The sequence below is a fragment of the Apodemus sylvaticus genome, chromosome 9, assembly GCF_947179515.1.
Source record: "Apodemus sylvaticus chromosome 9, mApoSyl1.1, whole genome shotgun sequence".
Classification (NCBI taxonomy): Eukaryota; Metazoa; Chordata; class Mammalia; order Rodentia; family Muridae; genus Apodemus; species Apodemus sylvaticus.
This window is the reverse complement of record NC_067480.1, coordinates 54,101,576-54,120,531: the sequence shown is the minus strand read 5'-3', so window position 1 is coordinate 54,120,531 and position 18,956 is coordinate 54,101,576. Positions and strand designations below refer to the sequence as shown.

General features: G+C 42.0%; 1 protein-coding gene across 3 annotated transcripts; it reads right to left on the bottom strand.

The window, feature by feature from the left end:
- Positions 1 to 201: 201 nt before the first annotated feature.
- On the bottom strand, positions 202 to 18,655 carry Tmem237 (transmembrane protein 237). 3 transcript variants are annotated; one of them, XM_052193393.1, is made up of 13 exons: positions 18,532 to 18,655; positions 16,234 to 16,265; positions 15,602 to 15,612; positions 14,190 to 14,246; positions 12,346 to 12,483; positions 9,962 to 10,079; positions 9,032 to 9,186; positions 6,994 to 7,117; positions 6,360 to 6,551; positions 5,573 to 5,646; positions 4,658 to 4,748; positions 3,672 to 3,793; positions 202 to 828 (listed from the first exon to the last, which is right to left on the bottom strand). In XM_052193393.1, the coding sequence occupies exons 1-13, from the start codon at positions 18,571 to 18,573 to the stop codon at positions 767 to 769; spliced, it is 1,218 nt and encodes a 405-aa protein (XP_052049353.1). In that variant the 5' UTR covers positions 18,574 to 18,655; the 3' UTR covers positions 202 to 766. The 3 variants fall into 3 exon arrangements, with proteins under 3 accessions (XP_052049353.1, XP_052049352.1, XP_052049354.1); XM_052193392.1 differs by lacking the exon at positions 18,532 to 18,655 and adding an exon at positions 18,137 to 18,394; XM_052193394.1 differs by lacking the exon at positions 18,532 to 18,655 and adding an exon at positions 17,901 to 17,979.
- Between the last annotated feature and the right edge of the window lie 301 nt (positions 18,656 to 18,956).

Below are 18,956 nucleotides of genomic sequence, written 5' to 3'. Positions count from 1 at the left end.
CTCTCAAGTCGCTCGGGCTTGCTCAAGTCAAACTTGCTGAGGAGCTGAGGGTGGCAATGAGCTTGTGACGCCCTGCCTCCACCTCCCACATCCTAGGTTACAGGAGCTGTGACACATTCTCCTGAAGCTCCCTACAGGGTTCTGATGTGCAACCAGATAGGAAAATAAATGGTGCAGATTTGAAAAAGGAAAAATCTTCAGTTTATAAAACTTTTCAAAAAGATGTATTTCTGTTTTATTAGCTATAAAGCATCTTTCAATTCAAGTGATAACATAATTATTACATGATACACAACACTGACCAGATTCAGAAAACACAAGGTATATACTGCAGTGTGTTCAATAAGAAGACATCAAAAATATAAAATGAAGACACTGCCCCTCTTCCCCACTCTCTAGATTTACATTTAAACTTGATGTATATTTTATAACACTGAAGTTGCGGCTTTTCTAAATTGGTGCTTTTTAGAAAGTAATTATGAATTCAGCAAATCTGAGAGAACAGGAAACAAACACATGACCTGCTTTTTTTTTTTTTTTTTTTTTTTTTTTTAGCTCATTATCTCCTGTATCACTGAGGTGATAATAACAAAGATGTTAATGTTTGGTATAAAGACCAGATATAATTTAAACATTTTTCATAATCTCCAGTAGCATTTCAGCATTATGTAACAAAAATCTCAGTTATAAGTACACATATCTTATAAAAATACACGTAAAAACAGGCGTGGGGAACACAGGTGTCACTGCAGGGAAGGAGCCGGCGCTATGGAGAGGCTTTGGCTCCTTTCTCGGGGTACTCGTCCACATCAGAAAAGAACATTAACTCTGGAGAAGAGAATAACAATATCATACTTAGAACACTTTCCGATCCTCAGAATAGTTTTGCAGCTTAGTCACAGTCTGCTGAAATACTGACTTAGGCATAGTACTCATAGACAAGGATGAATTAATCAGCGAGTTTTTAATCTAAAAGCTAAGCTAGTAGCAAGTGGACATGTTTCATAATTTTAAAAGTTCAAGCATTAAATTTATTATAAACCTCCTAAAAATAAACTACACATAATAAAGTCAACATTAACACAACTTACCAAGAAATTAAGTCACTAGGGTCATTAAAAGAGCTAAGAGATCTAATTCTACGGTGACCAGGTGATTCAAGAAGCAGGGGAGAGGGAAGGATTCAGAGCCAACACTAAGTGTCTGCTAGAGCACCTCCACTCTGCTATCCCATTTCATCTCCAAAAGTCCCAATAAGCTAGGTATTATCCTCATTTTGTCTTCACTTTTAAATTGATCATCCTTAAAAGACAGCAGGTTTCTGGAATTCTAGATGTACTGTGTACTTTGCAGTTGAGACAGAGCCCTGTACAAGCCAGCCAGGTATAGTGTCAGTCCCAGCAACAATACAAAGTGCTATTAGTTGACATTTTCATATAATTATTTTTCATACTATTATTTTACATAGGAATTCAATTTATCATTAAAATGCTAAGAAATATAAAAAAATTAAACCTTGAGAATACAAACCATGAAAGTCCTGTGATATAAGCCATTAGATTAAAAAATTCTTTGAATGTCCAAAACCCATACCTCATGAGAAAAAAAAACAGCAAAGCACACAATGAGCAACATTTTTGTGTGTGCGTAAGTATGCTGTGTGTACATGTTCATATGACTGTGTGCACACACACAGCTGCTAGAGGCTGATGTCAGGTGTCTTCCTCTATCACCCTCCACATTATTTTTGAGACGGGGTCTCTCACTGAACCTGGAGCTCATCAATTTGGCCAGGCTAGCTGGCCATGGACTCCGGGATCCCCGTCTCCTCCCTCCCTGTGCTGAGGCTACAGGTGTACAACACCCTGCCTGCTTTTACACAGGCACTGGAGACCTAAATTCATCTCCTAGTGTTTATGTAACAAGCACTTTGCCAGCTGAACAGCTACCCAGGCCCAAAGTCCACAATACAGCAAACTGAAGAAAGCACAGGATATTTAGCGGACCAACATGAGAACTGCAAGGTAAAAAAGTACAATCCTGAATGAAACACACAAAGAAATGGCATTCTGGTTTGGTATATGTATACATGGACATATGTCTGGTTTGGTATATGTATACATGGACATATGTCTGGTTTGGTATATGTATACATGGACATATGTCTGGTTTGGTACATATGTATACATGGAAAACACCAAGTGGGCTCAACAGACTGTATGTTTATGTACATGCCCACATATACACATTTTACATCTATAAATGGAAGAAAAATGATAGGAGAAAGGATCCTGAATTTGGAAGGGACACAGGAGAAGTTAGGAGGAGAGAGGGAGGGGTGGAGATGGTGCAACTACAGTGCTCACGAGTGAACAAATGACAGCGTAGAAGCCCTGTCAAGGGAGTACAATGAACAGTAAACTACCAAGTATTCCTAGAGCATCTGCAAATGAGCTAGCTAACAGGAGTGTTCTAAAAAGACCCATGTGTCCAGAGATTAGTGACTTCACTAGGCACTGGGCACATTAAAATAAGAAATAATAAGTAAAATAAGAAAATACTGTTAGACAATGAAATAAGAGTCTGTGTCAACGTTAGGTGAGAATCTCTTGCTTCTCTGAGTATGACAGAGGCTGTGCTGATGACGTTTTAAATAATTGGATGCTAGTGTTTTCTATTCAATTGCCTTTCTGATATTTATCTCAAACCAGCCACCTCTCTGTTGTAGAAAGGCAAGTCACTCTAGATCTTCAGGTCTCTTTGTGTCCTATTAACACAGAATGTAAAAAATCTGGTCAAAACAAGCTTCAAAGATGTCGGGAATATGAATGGACTTGAAAGTGTATCTTTTGACTAGCCACAGATTACATTTTTATTTTGCTGTCCACATTAATAAAACCTCAGTCTCCAAAGCAAAGGCTATACTTATGTGAAGTCGGCTCCATTTCGAAGACTGATGTTTCCTACTTTGACTTTCTTCAGCTGTGATACAAACATTCAGAGGACACAGGATAAACCTGAGTGTCTCTCCATCACCTTCATGTAGATAAGATGAATAAGGCTAGTATGCAAAGTGCTCTCATCCTGCATCTTAAAATGTAGCTGACAGTAGCTATTCAATGTTGCATGAAATAAATGGAACAAATAAGCCCAGCACTTGAGGGCACATTCAGTAGAATGGTTAAACATCTAGGTTGTTCAGTGGAAAATCAGCAAAAATATCTAAGGCTTAAAATAGAGAAGTGAATATTATTAGGTGGCAATTCTCCATAGCCTCAGATTTTTTTCTTTTTAGTGGTTTGGGATGCAAGGAAATTCCCTAGCTCCTTATTACCAGGTAATGTGTTGAGAACATTTATTATTATTAAATTATTATTATTATTATTAAATTATATGTTCTGTAGTTATCTGTCAAGATTAATTGTATATAGTTCGGTTAAATTATTTACTGTCATATGTATGATATTTACATACACACACACACATAGTGAGGACCCTCAGGAAATGTTTCCAGACTCCGACTCTCTTAAGTCCTCCCTGTTTCTTCTGAGACCTTTTTATTTTCATTGCCCTTCCAGTAGTTTATTTTAAATGTATTTATTTTTGAAGTTATTGCAAGACTGATCGTGGGAGAAATTGCACAATACCTCTATCTTTTTTTAGTTTAATACCTTCACTAAGATCCATGTCTGGCCTGTAAGACAAAAAGAGCCAGGATAAACCAACCAGAAGAGCCACCACCAGATTCACTATGATCCATGGCATGAGAATCGGTTCCTTGGCTTCTGCTGCCCTGGAGGTGAGAAATATTCATTAGAAATTCCTTCATTTTTGCCCCAAGGTCCAAATGCAACTATTTTATATACTTTTAAAAAGTAGTCCTCTCCTAGAGTAATACCAAGTGTGATCTTCCTAAAACAAGTAACAGAAGAAACCCAGCACACATCTGCAGAGTTCAAAGCCCATGTGAGCTCTAAAAAGATCTCTGTATAGCAGTGTAATGAAAGTTAAATGTTCCCCTCAGAGCCCCAGCAATTTCCCTTACAATAATATCATGGCACTATTCTTCAACTGACATTCTCCTTTGTCTCTTAGCCCACACCTATTCACTCTCTCAAAAGAGACTATCATTCATTAAAACTGGACTTTCAGCCATCTGGTCAACCTATCGCTGGCTACTTGTCTGTGAATACTGCTTCTCCCATACTGATTTCCTAGCACCACTTGCTCAGTTCTTGGGCTGTATTCCAGCCATCCTCCCGCCACCATTCTGTGGTATTAGGTTCTCTGCATGGAGTAAAGGCATAGAGCACCTCCAATCCATCAGCATATGTTTTAAAAGAAGATGGTTCATTTAAAAGTCCAGGTATAAGCTGGGTATAGTGGCTCATGCCTGTAATTACAACACTTAGGAGGAACAGGCAGTATGATCAGGAGTTCAAAGCCAGCCTCACCTACACAAGAAGTTTCTTGAAACTACATGTCAAGAAAAACAAAAGTAAAAATATAAAAAGGTCATCATCCATTAACCAACAGATCAGGTACTTTCTTCTCATGGTTAATTATTAATAGAAATGTAGCCTTATTATTATCTACAGATGAAAATGTGCGAAGGTATCATTACCCTTCTCCTCCCCGCATTACTGTGGATTCTTACCAGAGGCTTCCATTGACAGAAGGTTCATAAAGGTTGATTCTGTCACTTGTCATTTGCTGACTCAGAGATAGTATTAGAGCAGTAAAATACACTGAGGGGGAAGAAGTGAAATTACTAATAAATTTAACTGCTATTTATATTGAACTTTAAGACCAAAATAATCCACCCTTTGGTGAATGATTATACAAAAGAATCTCATTTCACTCCACTGGGCAGCTTTTATTGTGTAGGCGTGGACACGGTGCCGAGTGTAATAGATGAGCACAGTTTTATCATTGGGACTGGCAAGAAGCCTAGACGGCCTTTAAGAATGTAAATGACTTGTTCAAGGTACCCAGACTAGCTTTAATAGATCTTGTAACACATGAGAAAATGTATTGTAGAATGCCAGAAATACATCAAGTGGTATTCATAACTAAACAGCCACGGCAGCTGTGTCTGCCAAGTGGAAAACACAAGCTAAATAAGTAATGAAGGCCAGCAAATTTAACTTTACTTATTATTTTTGGTGCAGGCATTAAACCCAGGACCTCACATATAAATTCAACTTCTGACAGTCATTTAGATGATCTTCACATGAGAAACACTTGTAAGCCAGGCAGAGCAGTGGGTGCTCTGCCAATCCCAGAACTTAAGGGAGAGCAAACAGAATGAGAAGTTCAAGGCTATCCTCAACCACACAGAAAGTTCAAGGCCAGCCTGAGCGATGTAACAGATCCTGCCTCAAAAACAAAAACAAACAAATAGTTCTAAAAAATTACTCCTAACACATTTCAAACTACAAATTCATTGACCTATAAGCAATGGTTTATATGAAGAAATAATATAAAACTTCTGCGCAAATATTTTTCGTGTTTCAAAGTGACAGAATTGCTCCTCAATTATAACACAGTTATCAAGGTAACTATTACTCACGGAAAGAAGCTAAAGCTGTTGGCTCCAGGGCCAAAAAGTTCCGGATTGCTACTGATGTTTTAGCAAAGTCAGTCCTAGAATGAGATGAAAGCTCTCTGTCACTGTGCAGCTGTAATGTGGCACAACGTTCTTCCCTTGGTGGTGTCCCCTTCTCTAGTCTACTTACACACACACACACACACACACACACACACACACACACCTTGCACTATGATGCACATGCGGAGGTACGAGTTGGTTGTCTCCTACCACAATGTGGGTCCTAGGTAGCAAAAGAGACAGCAGGCTTGACAGCAGGCATCTTTACCCACTGAGCCATCGCTCCAGTCCTACTGATATCTTTTAAAATGGGTTAACCTGTCTTCCCACAAAATAAGTGGTGAAGGTCTAACCTTAGTCCTTATGAAGGTGACTTCATTTGGAAGCAAGATCTCTATGGATCCAGTGAAATGAAGACAAGGCCATGCTAATCCAAAGACTGGCTTAAAAAACAATTATTCTGCTGGAGAGATGGCTCAGAGGGTAAGAGCACTGATTGCTCTTCCAGAGGTCCTGAGTTCAATTCCCAGCAACCACATGGTGACTCACAACCATCTGTAATGAAATCTGATGCCCTCTTCTGGTGTGTCTGAAGACAGCTATAATGTACTCATAAACATAAAATAAATAAATCTTAAAAAAAAAAAACAAAACAATTATTCTACCTTGAGAAGTCACAGTAACATATATTGCTCACTATTTCTTCCTAAAGAAAGGTTAGAAGGCCCCACGGTCACAACAGCCTTACCTGTCAAATGCTGACACTGTACTTAGAGCCAAAAGCAAGTAAAGAAGGCTCTGGAAGGGATAAGCCAAGGGCTTGTACTGCTGCAGAAGGTTGGAGATGTTAGACAACTGATCTCCTGCGAGAACGTAGATCACAACGATGTTCCACACAGCACAGCCAGCCAAGAAGCCATGAGAGAACAGACCAATCATCCTGCAGAGGAGAGTTTAATTATTGTTTTAAAGATTTATTTATTATTATATGTAAGTACACTGTAGCTGTCTTCAGACACATCAGAAGAGGGCGTCAAATCTCATAACAGATGGTTGTGAGCCACCATGTGGTTGCTGGGATTTTGAACTCAGGACCTTTGGAAGAGCAGACAATGCTCTTTACCACTGAGTCATCTCTCCAGCCCGAGTTTAATTATATATTAACCAGTAAAATAAAAAGCTAGGTATTTTTAAAATCTCCTCAAATAAAATAAAATTTAACATATTATGAAAAGAACAGTGGGATGTCTACAAAAATAAATCTACATATCATTTTTAATTGTCAAATTGTTTACAAAGTACAGAACAGCCACATTTCTTTTGTTGTAAATGACGGTATCCAATTAACATCTGCTTAATGAACACCAACAAAAGGCAGCCACCTGAAAGCTCTGTGCACGGAAAGCGCCACGTCGCGGGTAGTCCACAACGGCTTCACGTCCATTGACACGTCTATGTTTTCTGTGGTCTTTATCAGTTCTGAACGATCCGCCGCATGAAATCTCCCTGGGAGTGCAGACCAGACAGAGCACAATCACTAAGGCTAGCAAGAGAGAGCCTGCAGCTCCAGGCCCTGCGGGATCTGGCACCTCTGGCCTCCACGCCACTCACGCAAGTAACTGAAATAAAATAAAATCTAGATAAAAAACAAAGGAGCCTGCAAGATGGCTGCTGAAGTAAAGACGCTGCCTCAGACGCATGCAGAGGCAGCAGGACGGAACCGGCTCCACAGTGCTGTCCTGAGCTCATCCGCGTGTCACATGTCTATCTCACACACAATCACATGTGCTCCAAACCTAAGTAATAAACAAGGAGGGCGAAAGAAACTAAGGGTGAAATCTGCTGTTTTTCATAATCTAAAATTTCCCTTGACTGTAACTTTTTTCCTTTTCTTTCACCTTTGGCTGCTTAGACATATAATTTCTTCACTCTTTTCTTTCTTTCTTTTTTTTAAAGATTTATTTTATGTATATGAGTACACTGTCCTTTTCTTCAGAGACACTAGAAAAGGGCATTGGATCCCATTACAGATGATTGTGAGCCACCATGTGGTTGCTGGGAATTGAACTCAGGACCTCTGGAAGAGCAGTCAGTGCTCTTAACTGCTGAGCCACCTCTCCAGCTCCAAGTTTCTTCATATTTAAAAAGAAAAAATAATAATGCAATGTCAATAAGCTTTCTTCTTAACCCAAGGCTGATGTCAAAATAACAATATTAAGATCAACTATATTGAATGAAATCAACAATGAACTTTCAACTCAGAATTAGAAGTAATTTAAAGACTCTAGGAATTTTAAGATGAGAATGCTGGGGACTAGAGAAATGGCTGAGAGGTTAAGAGTACTTGCTGTGCTCACAGTTCCTGGGTTCAGTTCCCAGCACCCACACAGTGGCTTACAGCCACTGTAATTCTAGATCCAAAGATTAGACGACCTCTTCCAACTTTGTAGGCACAAGATACACACTCAGAATATACATAGGCAAAACACTAATACATATAAAATAAAAATAAATAAGCTTTTAAAATAAATAATTTTTTAAAAAGTATTTAAAATGTTTACACTATCAAGGCAAGTTATTCTTTAAAATTCTTGGGAAGAGATGCTGGCCTGGCAGGGAGAAGTAGGCTACGTCACAAAGTTCTCTTGAGATTCTGGAGCGGGACTGGGGAATCTCACATTTGCACTGTGGTGATTTTCTTCTTTAAGTATAGCAATCCAGAAATGGATCAGGAAGCAGGCAGACTCCATCTCAGTTACCTTCACAAAACCCATTGCTCAGATAGTTTAAAGGATAAAAGAATGACTAATGTTCTCAAAAAAAAACAAAAAAACAAAAAAACAAAAAAACACCCAAAAAAACCCATTCCTGGTGCGTCAACAGAAGCATTTGTGCCTGTCTTACTGGATAGTCAAATAGGCAAGTTTTTACACCAAAGGAAACAAGAATAAAACGATTGCTCTAAGAAAGAGGGTGTGGGGGTAGCCCAGGTAGTAAATGCTTGCCTCGCAAGCACAAAGACCTGACTCAGCCCGAGAGCCTACCTAAAATTGCTAGGCACAGCGGCCATGCCCTAGCGTGACCACACAGAGGGCCAGCTAGCCTGGTTTGGGAGCTCTAGCCCAATGAGAGATCCTGTCTCAAAGGAGGCAGATGGTAATTACTTCAGGGTAATGCCTGAGTTGGGATGGGGAAACTGAAATCAGAAGATTATATACGGAAAAAAAATCTATTTTCAATTAAATACAAATAAAACCTAGTTGGGGAAAAAATAGTGTAATGACTAGTTTTATGGGTCAGTTTTCTTCCACATTTCTGTTTAATTTCCTTCACTCAGGTCATCAGAACCATCATTACCAGCCTAAAGATATCCCTGTACAATATTTAGAGCAACTGTATTACAAACAAGGAGTTACTTACGGCTTTTTTCCACAAACACTTTGCCAACAGGCTGGCTCGCTCCGGTGGGTGCCGTGAACCTGGCGTGATGATCTAGAGTCTGCTCGTCCGTGGCTATGTCTTCATCCTCCACCCCTAGCTCGCTAGCATACTGCGGCTCAGCTGGCTGCTTCTTCCTGAAACCAGGGAAAATCGTTGAAATAATAGATAATTCTTGAATTTTTAAAGACTCATGTAAGAAATTACCCATGAATATAATGGAAAGAGTCCTGAACTTGGAGTGAAAGAAATATGCCGTTTTCACAAGTAGATTTGTTATTAACTACACACATTGCTGTGAGCCTCAGTCTTCTCATCTAGAGAATGGACACTGACTGGACTAGATTTCTCCTGGCTTCAAATTATTAAATTCTAAATGTTAACTGGTTACTGTTTGTAGTTATTTTTTAGGTACAAACATTAATGTTATGCAACTTCCAGCATACTTTTAAGTATGCTGTTGTTTGTATTTTAACAATTATGTTATTATTTAAAATATGTATAATGTATATGGCTATATAATAGTTATTTTCCTATATTAAAACACATTGGTTAAGATTATTTCAAAATATTTCAAATCCATTAACATGAAGAAACAAAGCATAGTAGCTTTGTTTAAAGATTACTCTTTATGTCAGGTTTGCAACTTATATGAAAATATTTTCTTTGTTAATGCTTTCTTAGAGATGAGTCCCTGGGCTATTTCCATACACTATTCTTTTTCTTCTCGTCTCTTCTCATCTCTTCTCTTCTTTTCTTCCCACATTCCCCCTAGCATCAGTGCATTTCTGTAACACTGCTCATCCTGACACACACAGCCATGGTGTTTTCTGAGACCCAGTGAGGAGCTCCTGCTTGGGATAAACCCCAGCCCTAGCTCGGGAACAGCTCAAAGGATGACCGGTCTATTACTTTGTCTTCCTTCGAGGTTTCGGAATCACGGCCTCCTCAGGAGGCTCCACATCAATGCCGTTTTCATTCCGTAGTAAAGATGGACTAGACGGTTTTTCAGTGAAGGAAGTCTCCAACTCTGAAAATAAGATGTGTCACATGATTACAAGGTAGAAATAAAAACAATACACAACTTTTGTGAGAGGAGAGGACTTTCAGACTTTTGGTTAGACCAATTCTTTTCTGCCAAGGGCAGTGTTGTTGTTTGAGACAAACTCACTGTGCAGTCTCATCTTCCCTGGAACTTGCCATGTAGACCAGGTTAATCTTAAACTCAGAGAACTGCCTGCTAAAGGCGTGTGCCAACATGTCCACTAGGATTAGATTTCTTAATTTTTTTCTATAGTGGTTGACATTAAAACTTGAAATTATATATTTAAAATATAGAAGTGTAAAATTTTTTAACTGAAAAAGTTGGCTGGTGCAGTGGTTTTTAATGTTTTTAATATCAGTGCTCAGAAGGAGAGACGGCCAGATCTCTGTAAATTTGAGACAAGCCTGGACTACACAGTTAAACTCCAGGCTGGCAAGGGCCACACAGTAAGACCCTGTCTCAAACAAACGCAACCGAACACTAATCCCCAGCTCTGGAGTACCGCCAGGTTTGGCAACTTGTTTGCAGGACTCACGGGACTCAGAAGTCATTACATTTGCAGTTAGTTTATTACAGCGAAGGAACAAAAGCAAACTCAGGAAAAGTGGAGCAGCCCCAGGTAGCCCAGGCACAGTACCAACAGTTCTCCATCAGAGCTGTCAAACGGCGCCTCATATTCCAGCACCAGTTACAACACCCCGGAGATGCAGATCCTACAGGGAAGCTCATAGGAGACTCAACATCAGTCACACAGACTTACAGAGTCCCTGAGAGGAAGCAGGGTCCACCATCAGTCAGAGCTCGCGTGCAAAGGCACAGTGAGGCCCTCACAGGTCAGTAAAGGTGACCTGTGTGAGTTTGGGAACTGTTGATCATCATCCACAGTACCCAAAGCCACAGACCAACCGAACAAGCAGGCTTTCTCAGAGTGCAGGGGTCTCAGTTTATGACCGTCACTCTTCTGCACCCAGCGTAGCCATTACGTTCCAACAAGTGGACAGAGCCACCTGACCATTAGCTATTCTTCCCACCTGAAAACACTAGTTCCCTCAGACAGGCTCAACCCTTCAAACTATTTTACTAAAATGCAGCCCAGGCTAGAAAGACAATACAGGCAGAACAGTACACAACGGTCATTCTGGGTAAAACAAAACAAGAACCAGGGCTTTAAAATCGTAGAAAGTTAAGAGCTACAGACGTCGCTCAGCTGGTGTAGGAGGTGAGGAAGGAGGAGGTGAGGAAGTTCAAGCCTTGGCTACACATCAAGGCAAGTGTGTGTTACACAAGACCCTGCCTCAGAAGAAAAGAGAGAAATGCTACAGCACCCGACCAGCAAGGCTGTGTGCATGTAGAATGGCTATAGCAGGTCCCCAGAGCCCAAACTTCCTTTGGTCTGATTCTCCTCCACCTTGTTTTTTGGTTTGGGCTTTTTGTTGGTTCGGTTTTTCTAAACTGTGATTATTAAACAGGACCACAGTGTTCTGATGGTTACCCATTTCTACTTTTAAGCTAATATCCTTTGACTGTATCAAATATTACAGCTGCTTCTATTCTTAGACATCTGGATAGGCTGAGGCGATTTATGCTCCTATTTCTGTATTAGTGTTTCTGTTCCCATTATCACTAGATTTTATTTTAATATTGTGGTCTTTTTTGAGGTATGAGGTTGCTTAGCTCAGGCCCGGAATTCATTACACCTTGCAATCCTTCTACCTCACTCAGCATTGTGAGTGCTGTGACTACAGGCATATACCAGGCTCAGCTCGTCCTAGATTTTCAAATTTAAAAAACAAATAGCACTGCTAACTTGTTACACATACACACACACACACACACACACACACACACTTACATTTTTTGTTCACATGGAGAGAGCACTGCCTGAGTCACAAATACTCAATAAACGGTGACTGCTGCTTTATTAGATCCTTCCTAATACAGAATTCACTCTAGCCCTACTAATCTGAAATGTCCATTTCATTAACTAAATTCTTACATGCACTGAGATTTGAGCTTTCTATTTTAGACCTGATCTCTCTCTCTCTCTCTCTCTCTCTCTCTCTCTCTCTCTCTCTCTCATTTACTTCTTCTTCTTCTCTCATAGTCTACATATTCTTCATCAAAGAGACCTGGAAAAGGGTCTGAGTCATTGGACTTGAAATGGAAAGTATCTTAAGGAAGAAAGCAAGAACCCACCTACGGGAACAAAATCACCACCTCTGCCACAGGCTAGCCCTCTTTCCTCACGTACCAGGAGGTGCTCTTATCTTCTTCTGTCTCCTCTGAGCAGGAGCTTCTGGGTGTTCCTTGAGTTCTGCAGCCGGCGGCTCACTGCCCTCAGCCCTCCTGTTAACAACAGGCTCAGCAAGGCCTTCCGAAGGAGCAGCAGCTGCCGGAGGACAAGAGAAAAACACGTCAACCTGAGCAGAGAGCACGGAGTTACAGAGACGGTCAAGGGCCCCTGCGGTGTTTTCTGTGCATCCACACCCCTCCTCTGGATTGTGCCTCTCCACTGAGTTCACAGCTCCTCTCCTCTCACTCCGGGCTCTATGCTGAAGATGAAATCAACATGGCAACAGGCAAGCTGAGGAAGGGGGAGGGCTGAAAAGAAGGCCACCGCTTAATGCAGAGCAGGAGAAACTGCTTCAGAACATTCAGAGCACTGAAAAAGGTGCAGCGGAATTAAAACTGACATCACAGACAACGCTCTTGTTTCCTGCCCTAAGAAGCGTATCTGCCTCTACAGCTCAGTCTTTCACTTGTAAGGTAACATGGGATTAAGTCACCATGAATTATTAACTGGAGCTGACAGGTCATTTAGGAGTTTCAACATTTCCCCTAAGGAAACCAAATTTCCGAAATTTCAACATTATTTGGGAAAGTTGAATCATTCTATTCACTGCTATTCCTTGAAAAAGAAAAGGGAAAATATGCTGAAAAACAAAAGACGAATGCTCTCAGCCCCACTGGTATTCCGAAGGCCAACTCTGGGCTGAAGATGGAGGTTCTTGGAAGATCATCGGCACAGCATGTGGGGCCAGGGTTATCTTAGCACTGGGAAAAATATCTAAGAAATGCAAACGAAAGACAAACTACCTTTCATTCACTGAATCAGTGACTGACAATGCAAAATTGTTACAGACTTGAAAAGGTGGCACTCCCATGCTTCATGGGCAGAAAATAAGAGAGACGTCCTTGAAGGCAAGTCAGCAGACCCCTTGTTATCAACAGCACCAAGGCTCCCACTGCTGGCGGTCTATGCCCTACCTTCGCCATACCACACACCACACCGCACACGACTGTATGTAGAACTGCAACACTCTTTTAAAATGAGATCTTTACGTAAATTAAACAATATGAAGTTAAAGATTAATAATATTGTAACATTACAAAATCACCACTTAGGGATACCTACAATGCTCTATGAAGAGCTAGGACAGTACCTACAGAATATGATTCCTTTTATATAAGAAAAACCAAATCAACATCAGCAACAAAAATCAAAGCATCGCTACTACACAGACTTTTTAGGCTTGGGAGAGATGTTAAGTAGAGAGTTAAGAAATCAACTGAAGGTTACTCTGAGGTCTCAAACCCATGAGGAAAATAAAGAAAACCAAAAACTGACTATTGAAGGCTACGCATTCTAGATGTGTTAAGTCTGGGTTATCAATAGGCCATCCAGGATTGCCAGGGCAGCAGAAGAGCGTCCTGGGGTTGCTTGCTATTAAAGCTTGAAGACATGGATGATGTGAGCATCTTCAGGGTCTTGCTCTAACACAGAATGGGAGAGTTAAGAATCCCAGGTGACTAAATCTATTATTACATTCAAGGGTCTAGAGCCTAGCAGAGCTTCAGACCACTCACGTTGTCTCGGATCAAAGACCTGAAGAGCCCAACAATACTGTAAATTTAAACACAGGTGGCACAGTGCTTCATTCTGTGAACGAATCTAGTCAATCTCAGGCTACCCATGGTCTTGACCCACTGATCCCAACTCATCGGTGACTTGGTCTCTCTGTAATTTGTAATCAATGCTGATAATGCTTAAGGTCCTGGGAAAACTTGTCATCACCCATAATGCAGACATCTTACCTAGTGTGCTTTTTGTTCTGGACTTCTTTTTCTTAGGATGACTAAGTGGAATATCGTCTATAAAACAAAGGGCAACAAGAAAGGCAGAGAATCAGCTGGAACAGAATTTCTAGTAAGGAAGACGTTTCCTCTCTTCTCTGGAGTCAATCAACATTTACACAGAGGGAAAGAAAGGGCAGAAGCTGACAAGGCCAGAACCACAGCGTGGTGCCAGCATACCTGATGCCCAGTGGTGTTTACAACTGTCACTTAGAAAGTTGGCTCAAGAAATGTACACCTGTCCCATACAGTCTCCAGTGCCTGGCACTGAGGTACTACAATCTAGATTGGTTCCGGCCAGGCAGCTGAAAAGATGTGGCATGTATCTGTCTGCAGCACTGAAGGGCCCGATCTTGTCGACATAAGAAGCTAAGCGGGGTGAAATGTGGTCAGTGCTTGGATTGGAGACATGATGTGTGTCACATATGCCATGGCTGCACGTCAAGGGAAGAAGCTTCGTGTAAGGATGACAGACTCACATGACAATGCAGCCTCAGTCTCACTGCAGCATCAACAAAGGCAACTGCTCTGGAGTGGAGCCCAGCGGACTTGGGCTTTGAAATTAACCTACTTGGGCTTTTTCTTCAGAGAAAAAAAAACTTAACATTTATTTATGTTATGTATATACATATGTGTGTGTGTGTGTGTGTGTGTGTGTGTGTGTGAGAGAGAGAGAGAGAGAGAGAGAGAGAGAGAGAGGTGGGTATAGGTGTGTGTACATCAAGTGTGCACACCACACCTTGTATGTAGATGTCAGAGGGCTGCTTGCCGGCGTCAGTTCTTCCCTTCGTCCCCGTGGGTCCCTTCTGGGACTCTAACTCTGGTTTCAGCTTGGCACCAGGTACCTTCACCTACTAAGCTGGTCCATCCTTAAACTATTTCCAACAAACTAGGAAAACACTAAGTGAACAAAACCTTTGGGGTTGTTAGTGTAGTACAACCTTGCCTAGCCTGACTAAAGGAGAAGAGAAAAAGTACAGTCTATCACAAAGCTATTAGTAAGTCAAGGCAACTGCAGAGAGCAACCTATTACTGTACACCACACATAACTTTCAAATGGCAGTCACGGGAGATTGTGGAAACAAGTGGGCACTGTGGTTTTATAGACTATACATTTAGATTCAATTCAAAGTAGAACACACTAAGGAGTCAGAGAAGAGCATCATTATCACCATCACTGTTATTATTATCCTAAGGCAAGGGCTGACTGGTACCATACTGGCTGTCAACTCCCGCACTTAAGCAGCTCCCCTGCCTCAGCCAGCAAGGGCCTGGGACTGCAGGTGTGTGCCACTGTCCCCACCTTGAGGCCTACATAGTCCAGGCAGGTAAATGCATTTAGGACTGTTTACACTAAGAGCCAACTAACTCACCTTGGATAGCACTTCACGTGACCCCCGGCCAAATTTTACAGAAGTGGGGAAAAAGGAGGAGAAAAAAAGAGAAAAAGGAAGAAGAGAAAAGAAACTATTAATTGGATATCTATTTTATTGTCTGGCTAAAAATTGACTTACATTATTACAACCTTAAAAATAAAACTAACTTTCACATACTGTTAGCCAGTTTATAAACTGACTTATTATTTGTAAATAGTATATTGTTTAATAGCACTGCTAAAAAAATATTTTGAAAGCACAAATACACATTCGCTACTGTCTGTTAATTAAAGGCTCTAAGCAGATTAGGAACTCTTCTTTGTCACTGGTTATAATCGGCTTAAGCTCTGCCGGAATATTCTGCAAACACAAGGGCCTCGGAGAATCCTGGTAAACAGGACACCAGCACTCTTAGAACAGACCTATCACTCCTCCGTGCTAGATTGAGGGCTTTCTACAATTACTCAACAATTATTCTCATGAAACTTCTTAGGAAGACTTCTAAAAATTCCAGGAAGGTTTTTTTTTGTAATGAAGTATTGTAGGTTTTTCAACCATATAATTAAATTTTTTCTACTTACTTTACATTTTTACAGTTCAATAATTAAATGACCGTAAACTGTTTTTACCTTGGCACAGGTGGAAGTGCTCGTGGAGGACGCTATAGGGTAGGGGAGAGGCAAAGATCTCATCAGTAAAAGCTGGGTTAATCTTAGCTTCATTTATCTCAAGTACCACAAAGCTACTCTTTTAAAAGCCCACTGTCCAGATGCTATCAAATAAAATGGATCAGCAATTATCTTCCAATCTTTGGAGGATTGTTTATCAGTGAAACCCAGGAGGTGGTGATGTAGACTGGAGTGCCGGGTTTAGATCTGTTCTGCTGTTCCTACATCCCGTGTAAAGTTCTTCTCTTCTTCCATTTCAACCAGTCTGGCGTACTCTGAGCATTCAGAAAAGGATCAAACAGGGCTCGCCTCCCTTTGCACACCTTCCGTTAGTGGTTAAGTACTGGAAGATAACGTTGCATGCACGGATAAAACTAGACCATGCCATATAAATGTGTGCGAGCATGCCTATGCATATGTGTGCTTGTGTGTGTGCATGCATGCATGTGTGTATGTGCATGCATGTGTGTCTGTACATGCATGTGTGTGCCTGCATGCTCAAGTGTGTGTTTACATACAATAACCACATATAAGGAATGCAGAGTGATACTTTACTTAGGGAAAGCCTCTTTGACATTATCTGAGCTGAGGTCTTCATAGCAAAGGAGCTAACGCTCCTTTTGGCAATGGAGCTCATTTATAGGCAATGAGAAGCAAAGGTTAAGGCTTTCAAGAAAGCCTGGGCACAAAGAGCTCTAGGTAAAGAGGAGCAAGGCTGGGGCACAGTTACAAAGGACAGGAAGGCAGATGCCAGATTAATTAAGACCTTGCATACTACGAGAAGGAATATGGATTTAGTTTTATTAAGTAGAAAGCCAACTAAGGTTTTATGCCACCAAGTAACATGCTTTTCTAAGTTACCTTAAAGAGAAATAGATAACATATTTTAGAACAGGGAGTATTTGGGGCTGGTGGAATTTACACTGTTCTACTTGAGTAAGAAAAGTCGTGCTTGTGAGCTCAGGAAGCATTAGTTAGGCATTCTGAATTTTTTTCAAAATAGAATGCTAATCATTGAGATGGCTTAGCCATTAACAACAGTCACTGCTCATGCAGCGGACCTGGGTTTAGTTCCAGCACCCACAAAGCAGCACACAGCCATCAGTAATTCCAGTTCCAGGGAAACGGACAGCCTCTTCTGGTTTCTGTGTGCAACTGGCACACAAGTGGTGCATATACACGGATGCTAGCAAAACACTCATAAAACAAACACATCTTTTTTAAAAAATTGAACACTAAGAGCAGTGCCTAGACGTCAATGTATTAGCTCAAGTATTTCATGCTGCTTATAGAAGGCACTGATTCCAAAGGCTTAGATTTAAGATAATCTTGCTTGTCCCATTTCACAATCCACGGTTGTATTCATTCCAACAGATTCGTGAAAATGCTACAAAATTAGGACACTGACGATGTCCTAAGCAGTAAAAATGACAACTGGGGTAGAATAGTAGTCCTACAAAAGCACTACTATTCATAAGATGCTATGAAAGTGGGACCCAGTCCTCAAGATATTTCAAAAGTCCCGCAAAAATGAAACATTTCACTCATCTAGAAACCGCAACTCTAAGCCCCTCAGAAGCAGAACCTCTGAACAGGAGGAGACTAAATTCCCAACAGCTTAAAAGTACCTGAGGCTCGCTAACCACCTGCTTCTTCCCCATCTCCAGACCACAGCAGAGCACAGGGCACGGCAGCGGCCCGCCCCGCCCCGGCTCGCCCCGCCCCGCCCCGCGCAGGCGCAGGCGCAGAGCGTCATCGAGCTGCGCCTCCTGGGCTACTGGGCCCAAAGGGTCCCCACCCATTCTCGCCGGAGGTATTGGGGCAACCCGGTCTGACCCCTTTCAGATTAAGCTTAAAGGAAAACCTCAGCGTCGGCCAACGTCCCCAGGAGCGGAGGGGGTTCACCCACAGTTTCCCAGGAGGTCATCGTTGTTTGCGTGGGGATGGGCATAGCGTGACCAGACCAGGATTCAAATTCCCCACCGGAAACAGCTTCCTCTCTGGCCTTGTCAGCAGCCGAGAGCCTCTGGGAGGCGTCGTCATGGCAACGTTGACCAGGGCGCCGGGATGTTGGGTGGGACTGATCGCCTGTTGCGGGGCCCGCCCAGGTGTACCGCCCGGATCCGGCCCCGCCGCACCCCTCGGGCAGTGCTGCCCCTTTCCCGGCCACCCCCCAGTTCCCGGCTCGGCGGTGGTCACTGCTGGTTAGGACACCTCCACTTCGCCACACTCCGGGTCAGGCGCCCCCTCGTCGCTCACCGCCTGGTCCTCCTCCAGCGGAGACCCTGAATCGCCCCTCATGATGCTTTCCTACGGGCCTCCCTAGGCGCAACCGCCCGAGCCCGAGGCCAGCTCCCCGCGACGCCCGGCCTCCGGGGACCTGTAGGAGGAGGCGGCTTTGCGGAGCCTGGAGAGGCCTGCGTGCCGCTGCCTGCTTCCCGCCTGCCAGGGTGCTGCCTGAAGGGAGATTTCTGAGATTAAAGTAGGATCACTTTCACTGGCAGGCCCAGATTCTTAGGTTTCCTGCAGGCCTAGGAGTATAATTTGAATGATCAGTTCTGATAGTTTATTCAGTGGGAACAGTTATAGTTAAAAATAGGTAGAATGGAGAGAAGCGTGGATATAAAGAAGATGAACAGACATGGGTGCAAGGAAGCTTCAGATCTAAGGAGACCAAGACACCC

Excerpts from the sequence above, each read along its gene's own strand:
- Tmem237 (XM_052193392.1), bottom strand. The coding sequence starts at position 18,223 with ATGCCCATCCCCACGCAAACAACGATGACCTCCTGGGAAACTGTGGGT. Across the intron at positions 16,266-18,136 it reads GGACGTTGGCCGACGCTGAG|CGTCCTCCACGAGCACTTCC; the intron begins GTTTTCCTTTAA and ends CCTACCCTATAG. Across the intron at positions 7,118-9,031 it reads AGTGTTTGTGGAAAAAAGCC|GGAGATTTCATGCGGCGGAT; the intron begins GTAAGTAACTCC and ends CTGCACTCCCAG.